Raw genomic sequence first — 26630 nt, forward strand, 5'->3', positions numbered from 1 at the left:
TGAGAAGCCTGTGCTCCACAACCAGAGAGTAGCCCCTGCTTGCCACAGCTAGAGCAAAGCCCAGGCAGCAACAGGGATCCCACACGGCCACAAATAAATAAAACCATTAAAGAAAAAGTAGGCATTGTCACCTCACTTTCTCAGATATCTCTCTTTAACAACAAAAAGAAAGGAAGAGAGATGAGGAGACAGTCTCTCTTTTTTAAAAAAAAACAAAATGAAATTCTTGCATTTATAGTTTATTTACTTTTTGGCTCTGCTGGGTCTTGGCTGTGCCATGCAGACTTCTCTTGCTGTGGGTTACCGGTTTAGTTCTCTAGCTGCGGAGCATGGGCTCAGTTCTCTAGCTGTGGCGCACGGGCTTAGTTCTCTGGTTGTGGAGCATGGGCTCAGTTCTCTGGTTGTGGCACACGGGCTTAGTTCTCTAGCTGTGGCGCACGGGCTCAGTTCTCTGGTTGTGAACCATGGACTTAGTTCTCTGGTTGTGGCCCAAGGGCTTAGTTCTCTGGTTGTGGTGCATGGGCTTAGTTCTCTGGTTGTGGCCCACGGGCTTAGTTCTCTGGTTGTGGAGCACAGGCTCAGTTCTCTGGTTGTGGAGCATGGACTTAGTTCTCTAGCTGTGGTGCATGGGCTCAGTTCTCTGGTTGTGGCACACGGGCTCAGTTCTCTGGTTGTGGCGCATGGGCTCAGTTCTCTGGTTGTGGAGCACGGGCTTAGTTCTCTGGTTGTGGCGCACGGGCTTAGTTCTCTGGTTGTGGCGCATGGGCTTAGTTCTCTGGTTGTGGCACATGGGCTTAGTTCTCTGGTTGTGGAGCACGGGCTCAGTTCTCTGGTTGTGGAGCATGGACTTAGTTCTTTAGTTGTGGAGCATGGGCTTAGTTCTCTAGCTGTGGTGCATGGGCTTAGTTCTCTGGTTGTGGAGCACGGGCTTTGTTCTCTAGCTGTGGAGCATGGTGGGAATTTAAAGGGGTGGGAATCCCTCATTATTCATTGGAAATAATTACAATACACCTTCACAATGAGATACTAAGCAGGGATTACAACTGGAAAGACTACCCCAATGTTCATCACAGCACTGTTTACAACAGCCAGGACATGCAAGCAACCTAAACGTCCACCAACAGAGGAATGATGAAGATATGGTACACATACACAATGGAATATTACTCAGCCATAAAAGAAACAAAATTGGGGTCATTTGTAGTGATGTGGGAAATCCTATGGATGGAGGAGCCTGGTAGGCTGCAGTCCATGGGGTCACTAAGAGTCAGATACGACTGAGCGACTTCACTTTCACCTTTCACTTTCATGCACTGGAGAAGGAAATGGCAACCCACTCCAGTGTTCTTGCCTGGAGAATCCCAGGGACAGGGGAGCCTGGTGGGCTACCGTCTCTGGGATCACACAGAGTCGGACACGACTGAAGTGACTTAGCTTAGCAGTAGTGATGTGGATGACCCTAGAATCTGTAATACAAAGCAAAGTAAGCCAGAAAGAGAAAAACAAATATCACATACTAACACATATATATGGAATCTAGAAAAATGGTACTGATGAACTTATCTGCTGGGCAGGAATAGAGATGCAGATGTAGAGACCAGACTTGTGCACACAGGGTGGGAAAAAGGGTGGGATGAAGGAAAGAATAGCATTAACATAAATACACTGTCATGTATAAAGTCGATAGCTAACGGGAATCTGCTGTATAGCACGGGGAGCTCAACTCGGTGCTCTATGATGACCTAGAGTGGTGGGATGGGGGGTGGGAGGGAGGCCCAGGAGGGAGGGGATACATGTATACCTATGGTTGATTCATGCTGTTGTACAGCAGAAACTGACAAAACATTGCAAAGCAATTATACTCCAATTTAAAAAATAAATTAAAAAATTAAAACTGGAAAGACTTCACAGTATTCTGTTAAGAGAAAACTGCAGATTATAAAGTAGGATGCTGAGTTCTGCTTCTACTTACAATGTGAGAAGTCCTAAGAGAACGTTGTTTCCATCTGAATGATGAGAAAAAGCTGAGTAATTTACAAAATAATAACTTTTCTTGAGCCCATCAGAGAGTTGAGGTCACAAGGCAACCAAGTAAACTGAATTTCAAAGAAGGAGAGGTCCATCCAGGAACGGCCTCACTTTTGGCTGAGCACAAGCACAGGAGGTGGTCACCATGTAATTAGCTAAACATTCAAGGCGTACTTAAAGGCGCAGGGTGGGTTAGAGTGTCGATGCGGAATAGCTTAGAGTCTCAGACAAGAGGGAGCTCACACTTACTCTCAAGCTCTTTGCTACAGACCTCCCCTGGGTGTTCATAAGAAAGGTTAGAGGCAGAGGAGGAAACTGGTGCAAGGCCCCCTCCACTTCACAGACATGCAGGAGGTGACACAGACAAGCAGCTGCTGCTGGGAGACAAGATAGCTTCATCTTCTTTCCCAGAGCCTTCTCTTGCAAAGCAAAAGTCTCAAGCTCCAGTGGGGAGGGCAGAAAACCCTCTGGCCTCTAGGACCAGGCAGAAGTCCATTGCTTCTGGGAGAAGAATAAAAGCAAAACTTGCTTTTCTCTAAGGGAGGAGTAGGAGTCTCTCTCCCCCAGACATAAGCAAAGAGCCACTGCAGCTTAGCGAAGGGTGGAAGCAAAAATCTTCTGTCCACTGGCTTACGCACTGCTCCAAAGCAGGTCTCTCACTGCAGAGAAAGGCAGGAATGCTTAGAAAGCCTTAACCCCAAGGTTCAGGCTTGCCTAAGACTGATACAAGGCCAGGACAACAAAGAAACCCCATTACCCCTACAACAAGCCATGCCCAGAGAAACGGGAGAGGACAAGAGTACAAGAGAGATCTACTCTGTGTGCAGGTGTGCAGAGACAGCTGAAAGCTGAGGGTAAAGAATAAATGCTTAGAAAACTCCTCTCACACCCCAGGTTCCACTCCACACACACACAGTAACAGCAACCATCCATTGAAATCTGTGGTGCACTAACTGTAACCATAGCAACAACAAAACCCAAATCCAGCTCACCTCTTGATTCACTGACTCACCCTCCACCCTCTGCCACACACCTCCAACATTGATGGATTGAAAGGATAAGTATGCCCATTCTCAGTAAGAAATGGTATTTACCTCAGTCTCTCTGTTCTTCCAGGCACAGTGTCTAGCATATAATTAAAAATTATGAATCACATAAAAGCACAGGAAAAAAATTATCAAGACATAAGTAATAAATAGAACCGGACTCAAGGATGACCCAGATGTTGTATCAATCAGATAGGCACTTTAAGATAACTATAATTAACATGTTAAAGGGATCTAGTGGAAAAGATAGACAATATGCATGAACAGACGGGAAATTTCAGCAAAGAGATGGAAAGTACAAATGTGTCAAATGCAAATGTTGTACACAAAAACCAGTATCAGAGATGAATTTCTTTGATGGGCATATTGTTAGGGCATAGCTGAGAAAAGAATTCATGAACTTGAAGATATGTCAACAGAAATTATTCAAACTGAAATATAAAGATAAAAAAGAGTGAATTAAACAGGACAGCACTTTCAAGAGTTGTGGAACATGAAACAGTAAGACATCTGTGTAATTAGAGTCCTAGAAACAGACAAAGATAGAAAACAAGGTCAAAAATAATCTGAAGCTCTAACGACCAAGAATTTTCAAAAATTAATGAAATAATATACAAACAGCTCATACAACTCAACAACAACAAAAAACAACCCAATGGAAAAATGGGCAGAAGACATTAAGAGACATTTCTCCAAAAGAAGAAACACAGATGGCCAACAGGCACATGAAAAGATGCTCAACATCTTAAATTATTCAGTTCAGTTCAGTTCAGTCGCTCAGTCGTGTCCAATTCTGTGACCCCATGAATTGCAGCACGCCAGGCCTCCCTGTCTATCACCAACTCCCAGGGTTCACCCAAACCCATGTCCATCGAGTTGGTGATGCCATCCAGCCATCTCATCCTCTGTCATCCCCTTCTCCTCCTGCCCCCAATCCCTCCCAGCATCAGGGTCTTTTCCAATGAGTCAACTCTTCGCATGAGGTGGTCAAAGTATTGGGAGTTTCAGCTTTAGCATCAGTCCTTCCATTGAACACCCAGAACTGACCTCCTTTAGAATGGACTGGTTGGATCTCCTTGCAGTCCAAGGGACTCTCAAGAGTCTTCTCCAACACCACAGTTCAAAAGCATCAATTCTTCAGCACTCAGCTTTCTTCACAGTCCAACTCTCATATCCATACATGACCACTGGAAAAACCATAGCCTTGACTAGACGGAACTTTGTTAGCAAAGTGATGTGTCTGCTTTTGAATATGCTACCTAAGTTGGTCATAACTTTTCTTCCAAGGAGTAAGCATCTTTTAATTTCATGGCTGCAATCTTAAATTATTAGAGAAATGCAAATCAAAACTATAATGAGATACCACCTGATGCTGGTCAGAACAGCCATCATTAAAGTCTAACAAATGCTGGAGAGGGCGTGGAAGAAAGGGAACCCTCCTATACAGTTGGTGGGAATGTAAATTGATGCAGCCACTGTGGAAAACAGTATGGAGGTTCCTCAGAAAAAAACTAAAAATAGAATTACCATATGATTCAGGAATCCCACTGCTAGGCATATATCCAGACAATAATTCAAAAAGATACTTGCATCCCTATGTTCATAGCAGCACTATTCACTATAGCCAAGACATGGAAACCAATGTCCATCGACAGGTGACTGGATTAAGAAGATGTGGTACATATATACATTTCACATTCAGCCATAAGAAAGTAGAAAAATAATGCTATTTGCTGCAACATGGATGCAGCTAGAGATTACCACACTAACGAAGCAAGTCAGAAAGAGAAAGACAAATACCAGACAGTATCACTTACATGTGGAATCTAAAATAAGACACAAATAAACCTATCTATGAAGGGAAACAGAATTAGGGGACAGAGAGAACAGTGGTTGCCAAGGGCTTGGGGGGATGAAAGAGGGTAGGAGTGGGAATCTGGGATTAGCAGATGCAAACTGGTATATATGGAATGGATAAACAACAAGGTCCCACTGTGTAGCACAGGAAACTATACTCAGTATCCTATAATAAACGGTATTGTGATTCACATATACTTCAATAAAAAATGAATTTTAAAAAGTTAATGAAAGACAACAAGCCACATTTCCAGGAAGCTCAAAGACTCTCAAGCAGGATAGCACTCTCTTGCTCTGCCCTCAAAAAAAAAAAAAAAACAAAACCTAGACACAGCAGAGTCAAACTGCTTAAAACCAAAGACAAAAAAAATCTTGAAGGCAGCAAGAAAAACATCATATGAGGACCTGGGTCAGAAGGTAAAGAATTTGCCTGCAGTACAGGAGACACGGATTTGATTCCTGGGTCGGGAAGATCCCCTGGAAAAGGAAATGGCAATCCACTCCAGAATTCTTGCCTGGAGAATTCGGTGGACAGAGGAGCCTGGAGGGCTAAAATCTATGGGATCACAAAGAGTCGCACACGACTGAGTGACTGACACTGGATCTTGCTTATGGACCTCTGGTGGTCCAATGGCTAAGACTCTGCGATCCCAGTGCAAGCGGCCCGGATTCAACCCTGGTCAGGGAACTAGATCAGGAATAATGCTAAGAATTCCAGCAGACTTCTCAGATGCTATACAAGGCAAGATTGACATCTTGTTGTTCTGAAAGTCTGCTTTAACATTGTGTTAATCCAGAGTTTTATGTTCAGTAAAATACCTTTCAAAGATGGAAGCAAAATAAAGACCTCCAAACAAACTAAAGTTGAGAATTTATTGCCAATAAAACTGTGCTACAAGAAATAGTAAAGAAAATTCTTTGGGTAGAAGGATGATATCAAATGGAAATTAGGATACACACACAGTAAATAGGCTGGAAAGGAAATAATTAGGGGAAATATTAAATATATTTTTCTTATTTTAATCACTTTTAAATAGTATATAGAGTATGGATATATTTTGTAGAAAGAACAGCATAATGTACTTTTAAAAAACTTTAGAAGGCTGTACATCAAAATTTCAACTAAGTTTTTCTGAGTGGAAGGACTACATATTATTTTATTTTTTACAAATTTTATTTGCATTTTCTGAATTTTTTGCATTGAGTTTATGTTACATTTTGTGCTAAAAATATCTTTTAAAGATAATGTGCAGATTTCAAGAGCTCAGAGGTTAGAGAAATTTTCTAAGTTGTTAGAAGAAATAATAACTAGGAAATGAATTTTCTGTAATGAAAAACTTTTCCCACTTTTTTCTCCCTACTATATGGGAAAGAAGAGGCAAAGAAAAGGCAAAACGGGCTTCTTTGATGCATAAGCCAATAGTAATAAAGTTAAGTTTCTAGATAATAAATAAGGATTAACTAGAAGCCTCTTAGAAAGGTTGTGGATGTTCTCTTTGCAGGATGAAACTTTGGGACTGGAGCCATATACATGACTTGAAGGGTTGTTTATTCCAAGAAAATATTAAAAGACTAATCTCTATATGGTCTAGAAATAGAGCCAGGAATTGATAATGTCTAAATATTAGTGAGAATGTTATCTACTTGCACCAAAATGTCTTTCATTTTGTCAGTCTTTCAAATGTCATTCTAATTTTGCTTTGACATCTCTGTAATTATTCAAAATTTGCATGAAAACTAACTAAGACTTTTTAGTTTTGGTAGATTCCCAGGTGGCGCAGTGGTAAAAGAATCTGCCTGTCAATGCAGTAGATACAAGAGACACGGGTTCAGTCGCTGGGTTGGAGTGATCCCCTGGAGAAGGAAATGGCAACCCACTCCAGTATTCTTGCCTGGAAAATTCCATGGACAGAGGAGCCTGGTGGGCTACAGTCCATGAGGTTGCAGACATAACTGAGCACATTAATATTTTATTTGTTGTTCAGTCGCTAAGTCAAGTCCGACTCTTTGTGACCCTGTGGACTGCAGCATGCCAGGCTTCCCTGTCGCTCATCATCTCCTGGAGTTTGCTCAAACTCATGTCCAGGAGTCGGTGATGCCACCCAACCATCTCTTCTTTTGTCGTTCCATTCTCCTCTTGCCTTCATTCCTTCCCAGCATCAGGGTCTTCTCCAATGATTTGACTCTTCACATCAGTGGGCCAAAGTATTGGAGCCTTAGCTTCAGCATCAGTCCTTCCAATGAATATTCAGGGTTGATTTCCTTTAGGATTGACTGGCTTGATCTTGCAGTCCAAGGGACTCTCAAGAGCCTTCTCCAGCACCACAGTTCAAAAGCATCAATTCTTTGGCGCTCAGCTTTCTTTATGGTCCAACTCTCACACCAGTACATAACTACTGGAAAAACCATAAATTTGACTAGATAGACCTTTATCAGCAAAGTGATGTCTCTGCATTTTAATACACTGTCTAGGTTTGTCATAGTTTTTCCTCCAAGAAGCAAGCATCTTTTAATTTCGTGGCTGCAGTCACTGTCCACAGTGATTTTGACAGAATAATTTTGTGCAGGTATATGGGCTGTTCTTCTTTACGTTGTTTTTTTTTTTTTTAATTTTTAAGAATTTTTACTGTGCTCTTCGTTTTTGACGTGGTTAATCAAGGCCATGGGGAGCCTGAATCTTTAAAATTCAAGAACAGAATCCAGGTATCATCATTTACATGACAGAGTTATTGAAAGAATCAGAAATAGACTGAACAGCAAGAACAGAGACATGATGTAAGTACACAGTAGGCAGTTCGTGAAAGTGCTGGTTGCTCAGTCGTGTCCAACTCTTTTCAACCTCACGGACTGTAGCCCTCTGTCCATGGGATTCTCCAGGCTAGAATCCTGGACTGGGTAGCCATTCCCTTCTCCAGGGGATCTTCCAGATCCAAGGACTGAACCTGGGTCTCCTGCGTTGCAGGCAGATCTTCACCATCTGAGCCACCAGGTTAAACAGCAGCTATTACTGCCTCCTGAACTGACTCGAAGATGCAAGAAGATGCCTTATTGCCATCAGCAATGAAGCAAAGATAACACTTTACAAACAGCGGTTCAAAAATCCATTGACACCTACTGATTGATATGTCTAACATGCTCGTGACTGGAATATTCAGATGACATTTGAGACACTGTCTCTTTATCTTGCAGGGGAATTTCACACATAGACATGGATGGTCAGTGTGGGGAAAGAAAAATGATACTAATGCGGTTGATGTGTGTGTTCACACACACACATACACACACACACACACACACTCAGGCAAGTTCTCCCAAAGTCCTAGTAGGAAAAGTACCCCTTATAGAGGCAAACAAATGACATTTTCACTTGGAAATTTTTAAAAAGTCAAAATGAGTTCTTGAACTATGGGTCACATGTTTTCTTCCCTGTCCAAATTTTTAGCCACTAAACCGGGAAACTTTGTTGGTGCTGCCACCTCAATATTGAATCATATCTGTCCTGTATCCCAGAGTGTCATCCAGGTGTTTGACTACAGCAGTCTCTTTAGAAAGGCCAAAAACAACACTGTAAGGCAACAATACCCCAATAAAAATGTTTTTAAAGGAAAGGCCAGAAGTTTGGCTTGGGATGTTTCACCTCTTCCTATTGACTTTTTTCTTTCTTTTTTTTTCCTATTGACTTTTAACAAAGGGATCTAACTGAATACAGCTCTAACCTCTTCCACTGATTTTTATCAAGTCTTTGGACCTCAGAAATTCAGAATTTTAACTCCTGTCAATGACAGCTGGATGTAGAGAAAACTATTCAAAGAAATAAATTATTTCATTCTTTAAAGTTTTACAGAGCCTGGATAAGATGCGACAGTTTTAAAGTGAGGACAGAGTGGGAGAGATTCCAGGGCCCAAGCTGTTAACCAGAGATAGGCTGTCTCTTACAGGGCTTCCCAGGTGGTGGTGGTGCTGCTGCTGCTAAGTCACTTCAGTTGTGTCCAACTCTGTGTGACCTCACAGACGGCAGCCCACCAGGCTCCCTCATCCCTGGGATTCTCCAGGCAAGAACACTGGAGTGGGTTGCCATTTCCTTCTCCAATGCGTGAAAGTGAAGTTGCTCAGTCGTGTCCGACTCTTAGTGACCCCATGGACTGCAGCCCACCAGGCTCCTCCATCCATGGGATTTTCCAGGCAAGAGTACTGGAGTAGGGTGCCATTGCCAGGTGATGCTAGTGGTAAAGAACTCACCTGCCAGTGCAGGAAACCCAAAAGATGTGGGTTTGATCCCTGAGTTGGGAAGATTCCCTGGAGGAGGAAATGGCCACCCACTCTAGTATTCTTGCCAGGAAAATTCCATGGACTGAGGAGCTTGGCGGGCTACAGTCTGTGGGGTCAGAAGGAGTCGGACACGACTGGGCGCTCAAGTGGAAGAAAAGATTCAAGGAGAAGGAACATTTACAGATACAAAGAATGTGTGAAAAGAATAAACCTGAGCAAGACAATGGAGCGAGGAGAGATTACAAGAGGACAAAACCCTCACGCCATCAAAAACAAAACGCCTGAGCAATAGGCTGAATGGCTTTTGTTCCCTCAAGAGGCTGGAGGAGAGGAAGGCATGGGGAACATCAAAGAAGGAGGACAGGAGAACAGGAGAACGCTGTGTGATAGAAGAGGGAAAGTGTCCTCATGCAGAGAAGGGCACCAAGGAACAAAGCCCTCTGGGAGGGAAAGAGACAAAGACAGCCAAGACGGTAAGAGGCCCATCAACAAGACGGCATGAACTGGAGACAGCTTCGGGGGACAGGACTCAGTAACAGGAGAGGTGGAACAGGGGGCAGCCAAGGCGTCCGTGGAGAGAGACACCCAGTCAGGCCATGGGCGGGTGCCTGGCGAGGCTTCCTTTCTCACTTTCCCAAACCCAAATGTGGGCTCTAGACAGAAGGAGCAAGTTCTGTCCAGAATCTGGTTCCCTTGTTCCTGTTCCATTGCCAGCTTCTAGAGCAAAGCCTGGTATGCAGCAAATATTCAAAGCACAGTGGTTGAATGACAAGTGATACACGTAGAAAGGAAAAGGAGGCTGGATGCCCTAGAAACGCCACGTGTCTCACGTGCGTATTAGTCGCTTCAGCTGTGTCCAGCTCTTTTCCACTGTATGAACTGCAGCCCGACAGGCTCCTCTGTCCATGGGATTCTCCAGGCAAGAATATTAGAGTGGGCTGCCATTCCCTTCTCCAGGGGATCTTCCCAATCCAGGGATTGAACCCAGGTTCTCCAGAATTGCAGGCAGATTCTTTACCATCTGAGCCACGAGGGAAGCCCATGTGCCTCATGGCTTCCATTATTTTTTTAATATTTCTTTATTTGGCTGTGCCAGGTCTTAGCTGTGGCACTCGGGATCTTCAATCTGCCTTGAGGCATGTGGGATCTTTTAGTTGTGTTTGAATTCTCAGCTGCAGCAAACAGGATCTAGTTCTCTGACCAGGGATCAAACCTGGCCCCCCTGCATTGGGAGTGTGAAGTCTTTGCCACTGAACCATGGGGGGAAATCCAAAGACTTTCATTATCGAGGTGTAAGTGGGCAGAGATGATGCCCAAGAGCTGGGCTCTGCATACAGCATGCCTGAGTGATGCTCACCCTGGGGACGGTTTGATTCTGCTCTTGCAAGACCATCAAGGACCCAAGTGAGACAGGCAGTGGTCATACCACAAGTGACTGATGAGCAAGGGAGCTACAGAGGGTATTTATGTTTGAAAGGCTCTGTCCCCAACATCTCATGCACACGTTTGGATGTTTGAATGTCTCACTATCTAGAATCTCTCGCAGGGGATTTCTATAGAGTTTTCCATAAAATACAATTAGCCAACCAATGTGCTCAGCCATTCAAAGTCACTAAATTCTAGACAAGAATTGTTGTATCACTCTAGCAACAGTTAGAGTAGGGCCGAAAGGCTAAAGAACTCAGGGTGGAGAGAGATTCCCCAAGACCCAGCATGAAGCCAGAACCAGAGGGCAATGGATTTGGTCAACAGAGATGGAGCCAACTTGTTTGTAAATTCCCAGGTGATTCATCCCACCCCCGCCCCAAGGGAATCCCCCAAGTGGAGGATGAAGCTGCGAGGACAGAGAAGTAAAGATGAGTCAATTGTAGACTTGTTTGACTGCTCTGTTTTGGTTATGTGATGTTACCAACAGAGAAATACATTTAGGGTTTACACAGAAAGGACTAGAACGAAGTCATAGGAAGGAAGGTATTACTGAGAGAGTTGGTGCTTGTCCTTAAGAAAGGGGAGGAAAAAAAAAGACAAACGATAACAAATTAGGAGACAAAGAGAGGTGAAATTGACCTCAAAAAGATTCAAATGCCTTTCTTTCTGAAATGGCAAGATTTACACATTTTCATCTCTTCTAAGGGCTTCCCACGTGGTTCAGTGGTAAAAGAACCCATATGCCAATGCAGGAGGCTACAAGAGACGCTGCTTCGATCCCTGGGTCAGGGAGATCTCCTGGAGGAGGAAATGGCAACCCACTCCAGTATTCTTGCCTGGAAAATCGCTTGTAGCCTGATGGGCTACAGTGCATGGGGCCACAGAGAGTCAGACATGACTGAGGGACTAAAGACAGCACAACCCCATCCCTACCCCCACCTTCCTTTGGGTGAAACTTTAGTGGTGACCTTGGACCACAGAATGAAACATGGAAAGTCATATGCTAAGGATGGAGCAGAAAGACCAAAGAATCCAGCCCTCTCCTGGCTCTGTATGGCTGCCATAACCTGGACCTGTGCAATTCTTTCATATGCGAGAGAAACGAACCTCTATCTTAAGACAAACACAATTCCCACCTGAGAGACCCACTGCCAACCTTATGAGTAGCCCCTTCTAGGCTCACCCCCAACATTTTCAGGGTCCAGGCCAAGAGAAGAGGTGGAGGCCCTTAGCTGTGGCTGAACCCCTTCTCTTCCCACGTCTGTCTTCTCTGCATTGAAATCCAGGCCCAGGTGTCTAAGCTCCTCCCCACGCCAACATGGCCACTCAGCCACTCTCAGTCTAGGGCGCACGCACTTCCCTTCAGGAGGACAGAGCCTGGGAGAGGCTGGTGCAGACTCTGAAAGTGAGCTCAGAGACACTTGGGCAGGGAATTCCAGGACCCTAGGACCCTAAGGCAAGGTCTAGAAGTGGAAGGAGGTTCCAGGTGGCAAGCCCTTTTGCTCTGTGATCTTCTTGCCCTGTGAGGACAAACACAGCTCTTGAAGGCACAGGAGCCAGGCAGGGACCCGAGCCGCCACTGTCTAAATGTGACACCACTGGCTTCTCAACCTCTCATCTCCTAATGCCTGCCCTGTCGGCGTTCACAGCTTGACAACAGAGCGAAACCTGAAGTTGTCCAGCTTCCTGCTTGTAATCACTTTGGTAGAATGATCTCTTAGAGGGAAAGTTTGGAACCAGGACTGAACTGTGCCACCTTCCTATTACCCTTAAGTGAAAGTCGCTTAGTCATGTCCGACTCTTTGCGACCCCACGGACTATACAGTCCATGGAATTCTCCAGGCAAGAATACCGGAGTGGGTAGCCTTTCCCTTCTCCAGGGGATCTTCCCAACCCAGGGATTGAACCCAGGTCTCCCACATTGCAGGCAGATTCTTTACCAGCTGAGTCACAAGGGAAGCCCTATTACCCTTAAGGCCACTATTTTCTCTCTTTTATTAGACTGTATAATGGAAAGCTGAGCAAGCTTGGCTCTCAGGCAAGCTTTTCTTTTGATGGGTTGTCATTAGGATGACCAAGCACAGTGGATCCATCAATTGTAATATTAGTGCTAGGGGACTTTCCTGGTGGTCCAGTGGTTAAGATGCCACATTTCCACTGCAGGAGGTATTGGTTCAATCCCTGGTTGGGGAACTAAGATCCCACATGCCGCACACAGTGGCCAAAAGAATAAATAAACTAAAATTGTCAGTGCTCATGTTCTGATTGAAGGTGTGTGTGTGCTGACTGAGTCGTGTCTAACTCTTTGGGACCCCATGGACTGTAGTGTAGCCCAGTAGGCTCCTCTGTCCATGGGATTCTCCAGGCAAGAATAAGGAGTGGGTTGCCATTCCTTCCTCCAGGGAATCTTTCCAACCCAGGGACTGAATATGAGTCTCCTGCTTGACAGGTGGATTCTTTACTATTGTGCCACCTGGGCAAACTTCTGACTGAAGGAGGAGTCTCTAAATCCTGGGTCTCTGTCATTTACACATTTGCCTGTTTGAGAAAACTCTCCAAGTGTTTAGCTGGGTCTCTTTGCACAAACATTGCTCTCCGGGAGGTAGTGAATCAGCGGCAAACCCCAGCCACTAAAAATGGAACAAGGAATGTTGCCCTCAGAGGACTACAGAGGGGATGGGAATTCCATCCAGGAGAGGGACTCTCTAAGGAGTGCTGCTGAAATGGCACAAGACTGGGCTCCAAGTGAGCATCTTCTGTTTTTCAAGATGCCCCTCCAACTTGGCACAGAACAGCAAGGTCTGAGACCTGACGTGGCAGTGCCACCCATGATGGGACCCACTGTTCCAGCTCCCATCCCTATGAGCAAGGACTCACTCTTTAAGGAATCTGCCTCCTCTATGGGGCCTGAATGACAGGATGGGTAAAGCTGGCTTCATGGATGTAGCTCTCTTCCTGTAGTTCAGTGATTCTTTTATTATTATTATTTATTTATGAGGCTGCATCAGGTCTTAGGGCTTCCCTGCCGGCTCAGTGGTAAAGAGCCTGCTTGCAATGCAGGAGCCGCGGGAGATGCGGGTTCAGTCTCTGGGTCAGGAAGATGCCCTGGAGGAGGGCATGGCAACCCACTCCAGTACTCTTACCTGGAGAATCCCATGGACAGAGGAGCCTGGCAGGCTTCAGTCCATGGGGTCACAAAGAGTCGGACACGACTGAGTGACTGAACAACGAACTTCATATGTTGAAATCTAATCCTCAAGGTAATGACGGGCTTTGGGAGGTGAGTAAGTCACAAAAGTGAAGCCCTCATGAACAGAATTAGGGCTCTTATGAGAGAGACCCCAGACAGCTCTCTTGCCCCTCTGCCCTGTGAGAACACAAGAAGACAGCTATCTAGGAACCAGGAAGCAGGCTCTCACCGGACACCAAATCTTCCGGTGCCTTGATCTGGGGCTTCCCAGCCCCCCAGACTGTGAGAAATAAATGTCTGCTGTGTAAGCCACCCGGTCGTCAGTATTTTTGTTACAGTAGCACAGACTGACAGGACTTCGATTCCCAACTTTCTATTTACATTTTGTTTATTTGTTTTCTCATAGGAAAAATGGAAGGCATGGGTTAACTGATTTGTAACAAGCTCCAAAACTCAAGGGCTCTATAGACTTCTATGAAGTGACAGACATAATAAATATTCTAGCCCCCATCCTTATCTAACTTCTCATCCTTCAGGTCTTGGCTTGGGAGTTGGTTCCTTCCAGCCTGCAGGGTGGGCGAGGAGACCCCTCTCTGTGTTCCCATGGTGCCTTACTCTACCCTATAATACGTCATTCTCCTCCATCTAGAGTATAATTGTCTGTAAGTTAATTTGTGGGTTCCCTGCTAGTCTGCAAACTCTGGGGGAACTGAGACCAATCTTCAACACTGTATCCTCAGCTCTGACTTCCAGCAGGAGCTCAATGATATGTGAAATGATACTGTGAATGAATGGTTTTTGATACTGCAATCCTTCGGTCACTGAACTGGTAATGATAGATGTTCTCAGACATCTATTCAGGGAACATGCTGAAATAGTCTTTGTTCTTCTGCCTGCCTTTAGAGATAGTCTTTGGACATATGTACCATGAGTATACACCTAAAGAATCAGATTACCACATTGTTTAAAAGGGAAAACTTGAAAACAATTTTCCATTTTTATGGTCAGAGAAACCACACTATTATACTCGGCTCACTTCTTATGAATAAAATAGAAGATCCTCTGCCTTCTCATCTGAGCTCTTCAAATTAATCTAAGGTCTGATTGTCCCAAAGCATTACTAATCATTTAGCAACATCATTTATATCACAAAATTGGAAACGACATACATATCCTATCACGGAGTGATGGTTAAATAAACTCTGACACTCAAACAGTGAACCCATGCAGCCTTTGATAATGGTGCCTACAACATAATCTGAAGTTAAAAGGCAAGACATAAAATTACATAAGCAGTATGACTTTCATCATGTAAAAATATGTCAAATGTGTGCATAAATGTAGAAGATGTTACAGAATCTAAACTGTGGTTGTGTTTATGTGTTAGAACTGTGGGTGATTTTCTTTCTACTTCTCTGAATTTTGCAGATTTTCCTATTTTACCCTCATGACAAAAAAATTAGAAATCAAGAAGTCATTTAATTGAAAGCGTCTTATTATTTTCTGCTATAAAACTTTTGGCTATCGATAACTTGTTGCATCCGCCTGAAAGAACTGTATGGAGGAGAGAAAGAAGAGCCTGTGGTGAAGTCAACAGAAGCAGAGGTTCGCAGACTTCCCTGATGGTGTTGTGATTAAGAATCCTCCTTCTAATGCAGGGGACCAAAGGTTCGATCCCTGGTTGGGGAACTAAGGTCATCCCACATTCTGGCAACTAATCTCATGCGCCACAACTCCTGAGCCCACCACAGCAAAGACCCAGCACAACTGAAAAAAAGAAAGGAAGCAGGTTGGGGGGATTGGAGTAGGTCCCGCCCAGGGCGTGAGTCATCACAAATCTATACCATGTGCCAGGCATTTCCCATCCTTTTTGTTTTCAGTATGTCCTCACAAAAACTGTAAGAGACAGGTGCTACTGTTACCCCCATCTTACAGCCACAGCTGAGCCCTGAGAGCAGTCAGATCTTTTGCAAGGATGTGGAGGTGCTCAAGTGCAGGCCTATGCGATCTGTCTCTTCCACCCTCCCTTTTCTCACCACCATCTTCAATGTGAGGAGAGAGGCTAAAGGATCAAAGGGGCACATTTCTAAGCCATACTTCCTCTCACGCAAGGAACTTTGCGTCAAAGGTGCAGACTCCATTTCCATTATCAGGAGATTCTGTTTGAGAGAACACTTCAAATGATTCTTGCCTGTCAGTGGAGATGGTATCCAGGGACCATTTGTCCACCATACCAACTCAAGGATCTCACTAGAATGCCATTCTCAAATCATCTCTCTTTGCACATAAATCCATTGTTTTGGGGGCAAGGAATCTATTTATAAGTGCTCTCATCGTGGCCAACTCTGCTGATTTAAACCAACATGAGTTTCCCTGGTGGCTCAGATGGTAAAGAATCTGCCTACAATGCCTGAGACCCGGGTTTGATCTCTGGGTAAGGTAGATCCCCTGGAGAGGGCAATGGCAACCCACTCCAGTATTCTTGCCTGCAGAATCCCATGAACAGAAGAGCCTGGTGGGCTACAGTCCACAGGGTGGCAAAGAGTCATACATGACTGAGCAACTAACACACTGTGGCCAGCTCTGCGGATCTAGAGCAACATGGATGCAGCCAGGTTCCTAGTGGAAATGTGAACGTTGGATGCTCCCCACTTGCAGCAGTGACAGGCAGGCTATCACCGGCGGGCTGCTGAAAGGAGAGTCACCCTGTAAACGCTGACGGGCGGAAACCACTCAGCTGACACCGTGCATGCACACAAGCACTTTGAGGCTCTTTGTTACCCGGGCATGTTTTCTCTGCACAGAAACCTTCTGGTGTTAACAGTTCCAGGAGTGAGGGAAGGGAGGATTCCGGGAGCACAGAGCAGGGGACCGAGAGGGAGGCCAGTCCCATTGGAGTCCAGCGTGTCACTAAAACAAAGCAAATCCTCTCTGCCCTCCTCGCCAGCCCAGGGAAACACGGATGAGCGAGTGAGGAAAACAACAGAAACATTCCACGAAATCAGTCATGCAGATGGGTCGGAAAGAAATGACAAGTGGGCTTACAGGAACTCCATTTCAAAATCAAGGTCAGATTGAAAACAAATGTGTGAACAGAGAAAAACATCATGATCAAAAGGGAATGAATCAACAGAGAGTGACTGCAGGAAGATCCAATCTGCAGGGGAACTGCCTGGGGATATTATTACACCTCACTGGGCTCTGTCTCTGGGTCCTGTCCCTCAGGGACATCGATAGTGATTGCTCACTTACTTTCTCTGGAACCGGACCACGGGGTCAGCCAGCAAGTCGGTGACGTCAAGCTTCCTCCCCTTCTCAATGACGTCCCGATGCTTGCGGACAAATAGCCAGCCGATGTGGGAGAAGAAGAAGCCCCGGCGGGCATTGTGCGGGTCAGCATCCGTCTCCGAGTACTTGTGATGGACTCGGTGGTCCCTCGACCACTCGAAGATGTCGTTCTGCAGGGAGAAGGCAGACCTGAGTGAAAGGATCAAGCATCCTGGCGTTTCCTGAAAGTTCCCCAATTTCCCCCACCCCCCGCCTACTCCCATCCCCACTTCCATCCTCATCACTGGCAGACTTGCTCCCATCCTCAACCCACAGTCTCTCAACCTCAAGTTCAATCGCCGGGGGTTGGTTTGGGGTGGTTTTCATCCAAACAAAAATACATCCTCACTTAGTAGGCATCTTAGCTTGTCCTTGCGTGTGTGCTAAGTCACTTCAGTCATGTTTAACTCTGTGAGACCTTATGGACTGCAGCCTGCCAGGCTCCTCTGTGCATGGGATTCTCCAGGCAAGAATACTGGAGTGGGTTGCCATGCCCTCCTCCAGCGGATCTTCTCCACCCAGGGATTGAACCCAGGTTTCCTGCATTGCAGGTGGATTCTTTACTGATTGAGTCACCAGGGAATTAGGATGTGCCCACTGTAGGAGGTTCTGCCTTGATGAGTGAACTAGTAAGGAAGCCAGAAGAAAGTTCTGGTGGGGACTACTGATGTGAAGAGTTGACTCATTGGAAAAGACTCTGATGCTGGGAGGGATTGGGAGCAGGAGGAGAAGGGGACGACAGAGGATGAGATGGCTGGATGGCATCCCCGACTCGATGGACATGGGTCTGAGTGAACTCTAGGAGTTGGTGATGGACAGGGAGGCCTGGCGTGCTGAGATTCATGGGGTCGCAAAGAGTCGGACACGACTGAGTGACTGAACTGAACTGAACTGAAGCCCACTGAGAGATCGTTCATGTCCAGAAAAGAGACATTCATCCTCAAGGAAAGGGGCAACCCTGAGTATAGAAGGGGGTTAGTTCTTGGCCTGACTCTCTCTATCCTTCCTCCTTCTCTTCAATGGGCTTCCTGTCCAACACACCAGAGAACAGGAAGTCAATAAGTAAAAGCCCAAAGAGCTACTTGACCAAATCTCTGCAAAATGCCAAGGCACAAATAACATTGTCTGAGGACTGCTCTAACAGTGTGTCACAGACAGGAAGGGAGGGGACTTAGCTCTTTGAGGAATCTGGTCTGCTTGGCAGCATCCCATGTGGAGAGGCAGGCAGCACTCACTGGAATCCCAAGAGAGACTCTGGTGCCCAAAGAAGCAGACACATCGGAGTCCAGCAGATTCTGCCAAACCCACAGATGGGGCGGGGCTCAGGCACATGGGGGATCGGCTGTTGACCTCATGATGGGAGACAGTGTCAGGGTCTGGAGGTCCTAGGTAAGCTATCCAAGGAAGTATTTCAGCTGAAACTGTTAATGAAACCTTAACTATTATAGCCATGGGCCAGAGAGACCTATAGACTTTTTCAGTTTATACTCTGTTTTGCTATTATTTGATAATGCTTTCAAAACTTTGAGAATGGCAAATTAAGTCGGGAAGTAGCATTTTTGATAGGAAAATTGCAGCTGACCCTTGAACAACATGGGTTTGAATTGCACAGATCCACTTATACACAGATATCTTTCAATAGGAAATGCTGTAGTACTTCATGGTTTGCGGTTGGTTGACTCTGAGGATGTAAAGGAACCACAGATAGGAAGAGTCAACAAAAAATTATAGGTGGATTAACCTCCGACTTGTTCAGGGCTCGACTATAATCTGAAAATAAAAATAAATGTATATAGTGTATAAGCCATTTAAAAAGAGGTAATAATGTTTTATACTGTATTATTCAGTACTGAGTCATGCTTTCATTAGGAATCTGTCATTTCACAGATATTGGGTTCTTCCTAATGATGAGAAGAGAGAGAACTGCTTTTTTCTCGAAGTTTTAACAGTTCTTTTAATCAGAAAAGGATTTATGGAATTTTGTATGTGTGTGTGTCTCTAGCTCACCCAGTGCTGGTGGAAGGTGATGCAATCTTCTTTATCTTAGAACTTTAAAAATTTGCTTAACATTTTGGTAATGGGACAAAGAGGGAAAGTAGAAAGACCTTAAAAAGTATATGCTCAGCTTTGAATGCAAAGAGGGAAGAAAGGTGCTTAGAAGTCTGTGTAAGGCAAAAATTATAGCTTGGCTTACTGTGAGGGTCTTTAAATTTTACCAGTGTGTTGAAACACAGTGGTTGGAAAGAGTGAAAGCATTCATTACTTATAATCACAGAATCGAGTCAGGAAGGAACTGTAAATGTCAAGATCACTGCAGCCTGGGGAATAATTTATTACTTTTTCATCCAATGTATTGCTTTTATTGCAAACCCATCTGAACATAGGACTATGGGGGAACACTCTCTCCCCAGTTCACAGATGGCAAAATTAAGGCTTAGAAGATATGTATTCAAGTTCATCTAGTAAGTTAAACTAATCACGGAACAAAGAGAGCTCTTTCGGTTCTTAGTTCACACTAATTTCAGCAAGATATTTCCCTTATCCTTCAAGTTCAGGGGAGAGGGAATCTTTGAAAGAGAAGTCTCATTTTTCTTGTTAAAAGGCTATGTTGACTCCTGAATTTATTACAATGCAATTTTATAAAAACTAAGTGGAGGGCTCCAAAGGGCTAGAAACATTATTCTTATAAAATTAAGCATGATATAATGATAACAAAAGAGTGATAATGAGGACAAGTTGCAGCAGAGATGTTTCTTTAATTCCTCTCACCTTGGAGACCTTCCCTACAGAAGCTACTCTGAGTGAAGCAATGGAATGAAGCAAGGATTTTGGCCACATTCCAAATAATTGAGCATACAATCGAGCCCAAATACTTTATGAGGTACTTTGAAAAATCTTTTATTTATTTCTTACTCTAAAAATGAGTCCAGTGAAAAAGTGACTCAAAGAACAAGACATAAGCCAACAATAGGGCAGAAAGGAAGCAAGAGTCACACGCTAATCCCTAGGGCTTTTTCTTCCTACTTCTCTGCATTTTGTTTCCATACTTCAGGTTGGGTGTGGAAGCCAACGTGGGAACAGCATTCGTGTTTGATGAAAAGGTATGTGCACCAAGGGTGTGTCTGGTACAATCAGTAAGTGAGGAAGTGAAAGCTGAGGGCTGATAAGAGACGGCAGCCTTCCATCAATGAACTGTCCATCAAGTCTGCATATTCCGTCTTTCCATGCTCTGTGTGCACATTTTAGCAGGAGCATGATGTTGAATCCAGCAGCAATTCCTGAAGTCGAAATACATACCCTTTCTCAGCAATCAATTAGCACATGATGCACCTTAGAGCTTGTACTTCCGGTCGGTTCCAGTAGATTACGTTCTTAGTACCCCGTTACCTTCAAAAGTGGGCATTCGCCATGTGTGTACTGATCATTCCTGACAGAGGGAAAGACTGAGGGCAGGAGAAGAGGGATGATAGAGGATGAGATGGTTGGATGGTATCACTGACTCGATGGACATGAGTTTGAGCAAGCTCCGGGAGTTGGTGATGGACAGGGAAGCCTGGAGTGCTGCAGTCCATGGGGTCGCAGAGAGTCGGATACGACTGAGCAGCTGAACTGAACCTGACAGAGGATTGTTGGTGGTGAAGGGGGCTCCATTAGTGCTAAGAGCGCTGGCTGTAACTGAGGCACAGGTGGGCGTGGGGCGGGAGGAGCGGGAGAGGAAGAGAGCCTATCAGGAGTGCATCCCTCAGTGGCGGGTTTATTATCTGAGGATCTGTACGGGGTCCTACTCTGTGCTGTCCACGACACACAGAGTGCAAGCCACACATGTGACTTGCATTTCCCTAGTAAGTACACGAAAACAGTGAAATTAGACAAGTGGAATCAATTTTACTCATGTATCTTTACTTAAACAGACTACATGCAAAATGTCATTCAATATATTATTAGCATAAAATCATTAATGAAATATTTCCCAGGACTTTTTTCTGGACCAGTTCTTTGAAACTGGATATTTTACACTTCTAGCCATACCTTAGTTTGGACCATCCACAGTACTAGTGTGCCACGTGTGGCTGGTGGTAACCGTGTTGGACAGGGCAGGTTTAACCCGTGATTTGGACACTTTTCTATATGTGTTCTACTTTTAAAGATTTTTAAAAAGTAAAAGTTGCTTATGGATGACAGTGAGAAACTGGCATAAATCATATGAAAGGCGAATGCACTGCACATATCAGACGTGCTAAAATGGTGCGATTTGTTTTCTGGAGTTTATCTCAGGGAAATAATCATGGCTCTGTGCAAATGCTTAATCACAAAGACGTCCACTGAACTTGGAAAAACCCTGATTTTCCACGTAACAGGATTTTACTTACTACCTTGTGATACATTCATTAATTGAATACTATTTTTGTGTGTGTGTGTGTCCATAGAAATTTTCTGGAGAGAAACATGAAGTACACGGTCTTAGGGTTACATCAAGGAAGGAAGACTGGAAGATAGGAGAAATACTTTTTATTCTATACTCAGAAATGTTTAATAAGAGCATCTGTTGGTTTTGTATTTCAAACTAGCAAAAAGGGACTTCCCGGGTGGTCCAGTGGTTAAGACTTCACCTTCTAATGCAGGGGGTGTGGGTTCGATCCCTGGCAGGTGAAATAAGAACCCCCATGCCTCAGGGCCAAAAATAAAAACCAAAACGTAAAATAGGAGCAATATTGTAACAAATTCAATAAAGACTTTAAAAGTGGTCCACACCAAAAAAATATTTTTAAAAAACTGACCAAAAAATGATACTGTAGCATTGACATGGAGAGGTGAGGTACAAAGTAGTTAAGTGAAAGACAAAATAAATGATAGAATAATGAATGCATTGGGCTTCCCTGGGGGCTCACAGGTAAAGAATCCACCTACCAATGCAGGAGACGCAGGAGACACGGGTTTGGCCCCCGAGTCAGGAAGATCCCCTGGAGCAGGAAATGGTGACCCACTCCAGTGTTCTTGCCTAGAGAATCCCATGGACAGAGGAGCCTGGTGGGCTACACTCCATAGGGTTGCAAAGAGTCAGACACGAATGGGCATGAACACAGGAATGAATGGATTCTTGATAAAAATATGTATTTAAGCATAGAAAAATGTTCAAGTATATGTCAATCTGTTTACAGCTGTTCTCCCTAGGAAGTGGGGCAGTGGATGACTTAATTTTTTTCTTTGTTTGTTACATTTTGAAAATAATCAAGTTTTTCGTCTGTAATATGAGGGTAACAAATTATTTTTAAGTTTCTATATACCTGAATCAAAACAATCAGCTTCTGCCACCAGCCCCGTGTTAGGAAAAAATGATGAGGCAGTAATATTCATCTAGTAAGGCAGTCAGAGATACATCTTTATATCACCCTTCTTCCATCTCTTATGAGCACTAATCAACCAATCCCAACTGAAGTACAGTGACAGTGCCCTCGCTGAAACTCACCCTGGGTCCTGTACCTTTATTACTTCACTCTCCATCAGAGATAATATCCCTAACTGGGTCCCTGCTGAGACTGTAGAAACTGAAATTGATCCTGTGGTAATATTTCTCCATAAACTCAGCCTTTGCGTGTTCTCTGGGACTTGAGTAAAGGTAATCAATCTCAAAAGCTCCACTGATGCAGATTAGAAAGAACCTGCTGAGGAGCCTGGTAGGCTGCAGTCCATGGGGTCGCTAGGAGTCAGACACGACTGAGCGACTTCACTTTGACTTTTCACTTTCATGCATTGGAGAAGGAAATGGCAACCCACTCCAGTGTTCTTGCCTGGAGAACCCCAGGGACGGGGGAGACTGGTGGGCTGCCGTCTGTCGGGTCGCACAGAGTCGGACACGACTGAAGTGACTTAGCTGCAGCAGCTCTATAAGAACTACTTTTCTCCCAACCTCCTTTTATATTGAAAATAAATTCTTGAGCCTAATCCCCCAAATGGCAGTAGGGGAACCTGTCTTTTAAGGCCCGCCTCATTTGCTCTGGGTAGTGAGAGGAAGACCAAGTGCGAATGGCATTGAGCTTGTCCCAGTCAGCAGATCTAAGACCAGAATCATTTTTTTAACTTCTCATTTTGTATTGGAGTACAGTTGATTAACAGTGTGATAGTTTCAGGTGGACAGCAAAGGGACTCAGCCATACATATACATGTATCCATTCTCCCCCAAACTCCACCACCCCTGCCACTCAGGCTGCCACATAACACTGAGCAGAGTTCCCTGCTGAGACTGGCATCACTGGCATCACTGGCTGCCTTTCCCCTAAACGAACTGCAAACAGATGCTTGCTTCTGACCAGACACCCGTGTGGCTGTTCTGTCCCCTAATTCGAGTGTGCGGCTGCTTACAATTCCTAAAGGGAACATTTACCAGGTGGTCTCAAAACACACCCCCAGGTAATTCCAACTTGTATTCGTAATACATCTTTGTTTCCAGTCAGCAGTGAAAAAGAAACTAGGACCATGTCAGCTTTGAACAGGCAAGTTTTAGAGTGTGTGTATGTGTGTGAGTCTTGTGAGTAATGGCATCCTATCTGAGAAAGGAGTCGTTTTATCAAAGAGGGAAAGACGCTGTGGCCTCCACTCTTCAGGGACCCGAAGACCCATTCGAAACAGACTTTATCTCAGTCTCCAAGTCTGAATCTCATCTCCCCCAGTTCAGATGACAACACTGTGCTATTCAAACAGTGAAGAACGTTCGGTGCTTTCCCCACAGTTGATACTGGGTCAGTATTGATTTCCCTCCAGATAACACTGACAATCTGTAAGAAGGGCCCAGAAAGTCCCCAGGAAGGCCTGGCATCAGCCTTCACCACCTGGCAAATTGCAGCTTCAACAGAACATGTCCCCACCTGCTGTCTGGCCCTCATATAGTGCTAAGCCTGGGGAAGTTTTAGGAGCTGGGCAAATGTTGAAAAACCAGTTTTAGCATTTAGAAAGTGTTTGCTGACAAAACTTAAAGACTGCAGGGGTGATTCATGTTTTCTTTTATTCCTCCAGTACTTAAATTCTTACACAAAGAATATATTTGTGTAAGACATATTTTTAAGACACATTTTTAAGATGGCTTAGGTAGTCCTCTTGGTAGACTTCTCTGGTAGCTCAATGGTAAAGAACTCACCTGCCAACAAGGAGACATAGAGACGTGGGTTCTATCCCTGTGTTGGGAAGATCCCCTGGAGGAGAGCATGGCAACCCACTCCAGTATTCTTGGCTAGAGAATCCCATGGACAGAGAAACCTGGCGGGCTACAGTCCATGTGGTCGCAAAGAGTCAGACTGAGCACCAGCACCTTGGTAGACTAGTTTGCCTTCTGTGAATCATTCCAGTTTGGGTTTTGGATGATTTTGGTCTGTGAGGTGACCATTGTTTAGTCTCCTAACCTAGATCTCTCTCACTCAATGAGTCAAAATTTCAGGGAAGAAAGGACCTGGGAAACAAAGACAGTCCAGTCACCGCAGATACACCTCACTCCCAGATCTTGGTTTTTAAATACCATTCCCCACTGAAAAGGAATCAGAACTCTTCGGTGTAATGGCTGGTGCCAGGACGAAGGCAGGAAAAGCACAAGAGGAACTTGGTATATTTTGTTACACGAGAAAAGTAAGGAATTGCTCCAAAATATGATAGGGACTGTCAAAAAGACACAGGAGTCTATCTCCAGTGCTCCCACTGAACAAACTCGGGTCCTCTGATGAATGATTTGGGTGTGTTACGATGAATGCTAACAGGAATGGATTAATAAAATAAGAACCCATGAACCCGCAATAAATAAATAAGAAGTAAAATGTCAACCAACAAATGTAGAAAAAATAATGGAGCTAGAAAAATCATCATTTTGCAGGTGCCTTGGCAATAACCGATTCAGGCAAGACTCACCAAGGTGTGCTAAAATTACTAAAATCAAAAGGTTGATTAAAATAAAAAACATATTACATCGGCTCATAGGATCTCAGCATAAATTACTCATTGATTACCAATGGAAACATAGTAATCTTACCGTGGAGAAACAGGGTGGACACAACCTTAGCTAAGCGATTTATGTTCATACCACCAATAATATGACAAAGTGGTATCATGGGCCTCTTGTCTGATGCTAGGACACAAGATCATTAATGTAGCATTCCTGCCCTAAGTGCCCAATCTGAGTGAAGCTATGAGGAAACTTGAGCAAACCAAAAATGAGTATTCTGCAAAATAAACGGTCTGCATACTTCAAAAGTGTCTAACTTCAAAGACCAAGGAACTATTCCAAATGAAAGGGACTAAAGGGACAGGTCAACTCACTGTTATGTAGGATCTTGAGCTGGTTCCTGGGCTAGGACCCTGGATATAGTACTGTAACAACATTAAATTCCCTGGTGTTGGTACAAGCATTGTGTTACTGTGAAATGTCTTTCCCATTAGGAAATGCACACTGAAGTATTTAGGGATGAAGAGGCATGGAGTTGATAGCTTACTTGCAAAGGATTTATGAAAAAAATAACACAGAAGAATGCATACTCTACACGCATACAAAGAAAGAAAGAGAATAATAAAGCAAATGAAGCAATATGTTAACAATGAGTGAATCTGGGTGAAGGTACACAGGAGTCCTTCATAATGTTTTTGCAACTTTTTTGTCAGTTTGAAATTATTTCAAAATAAAAAGTTAAACCTAAAAAGAAAGAATGTCAAGGGCATCTTTCTTAAAATTCTCAGTTTCCCCCTTTCATTCCGTTCCTACTCCACCATGCTTGTTCAGACTTCCATCAGTTTACCTGGACTCCTGGAAGGGCCTCCTGCCTGTAGTCCTTTCCCTCAACAATGCATTTGATAAACTGTGATTACACTTGACATACTCATTTTCCCCAAATATCTGTCATTCTCTTGCTTCTGATTTGACAACTTCACCATATCACTGTTCTCATCAAGCCTAAACATTTCTTCTTCTTAGCAATCAAATAGCTTCAACTGGCCTGATTATTATCTTTCCCACTTTCTTTAGTTTGATAAATATTTACTGAATGTTGGTATGTGCTAGAAGATAAAGAAGGAACAAGACAATCAAGGCTATGTCATCAAGGAGTTTACATTTTATAGAGGCATAAACATAAATCATTTCAGTTTGGAATTAGTCCCATGAAGCAGATAAGTATGGGGAGATAAAAGGATGACATTGAGACAGGCAAAGGCTTTCTAATCAGATAATCTTGCTGTTGTTGTTCAGTTGCCCAGTGGCATCTGACTCTTTGCGACCCCATGGACTGCAGCTTGCCAGGCCTCCCTGTCCCTCACCATCTCCCAAAGTTTGCCCAAGTTCATGTCCATTGCACTGGACATATATTCTTAGGCTGGGGGAGATAGGGCAGGAATGAAACAGGGAAGAAGGAATTATCTCAGGGAGAGGAAAGGAGTTGGCACAGTCCAGGAGTTAAGAGAAGTCCAGCATGTCTGGTGGGTGGGGTGCAAGAGTGGTACAAGATGAGATCTGA

At 44.3% G+C, this 26630-nt stretch overlaps 1 protein-coding gene across 1 annotated transcript in view; it reads right to left on the bottom strand.

Moving 5' to 3' along the window:
- Positions 1–26630, bottom strand: part of SCD5 (stearoyl-CoA desaturase 5) — a 169068-nt gene that overhangs the window by 27221 nt on the left and 115217 nt on the right. The window contains exon 3 of the mRNA XM_052642226.1: positions 17071–17276. Coding sequence (XP_052498186.1) covers positions 17071–17276 — 206 coding nt within the window. The remainder of the gene's footprint in view (positions 1–17070; positions 17277–26630) is intronic.

Source organism: Budorcas taxicolor, chromosome 6, assembly GCF_023091745.1.
Source record: "Budorcas taxicolor isolate Tak-1 chromosome 6, Takin1.1, whole genome shotgun sequence".
Taxonomy (NCBI): Eukaryota; Metazoa; Chordata; class Mammalia; order Artiodactyla; family Bovidae; genus Budorcas; species Budorcas taxicolor.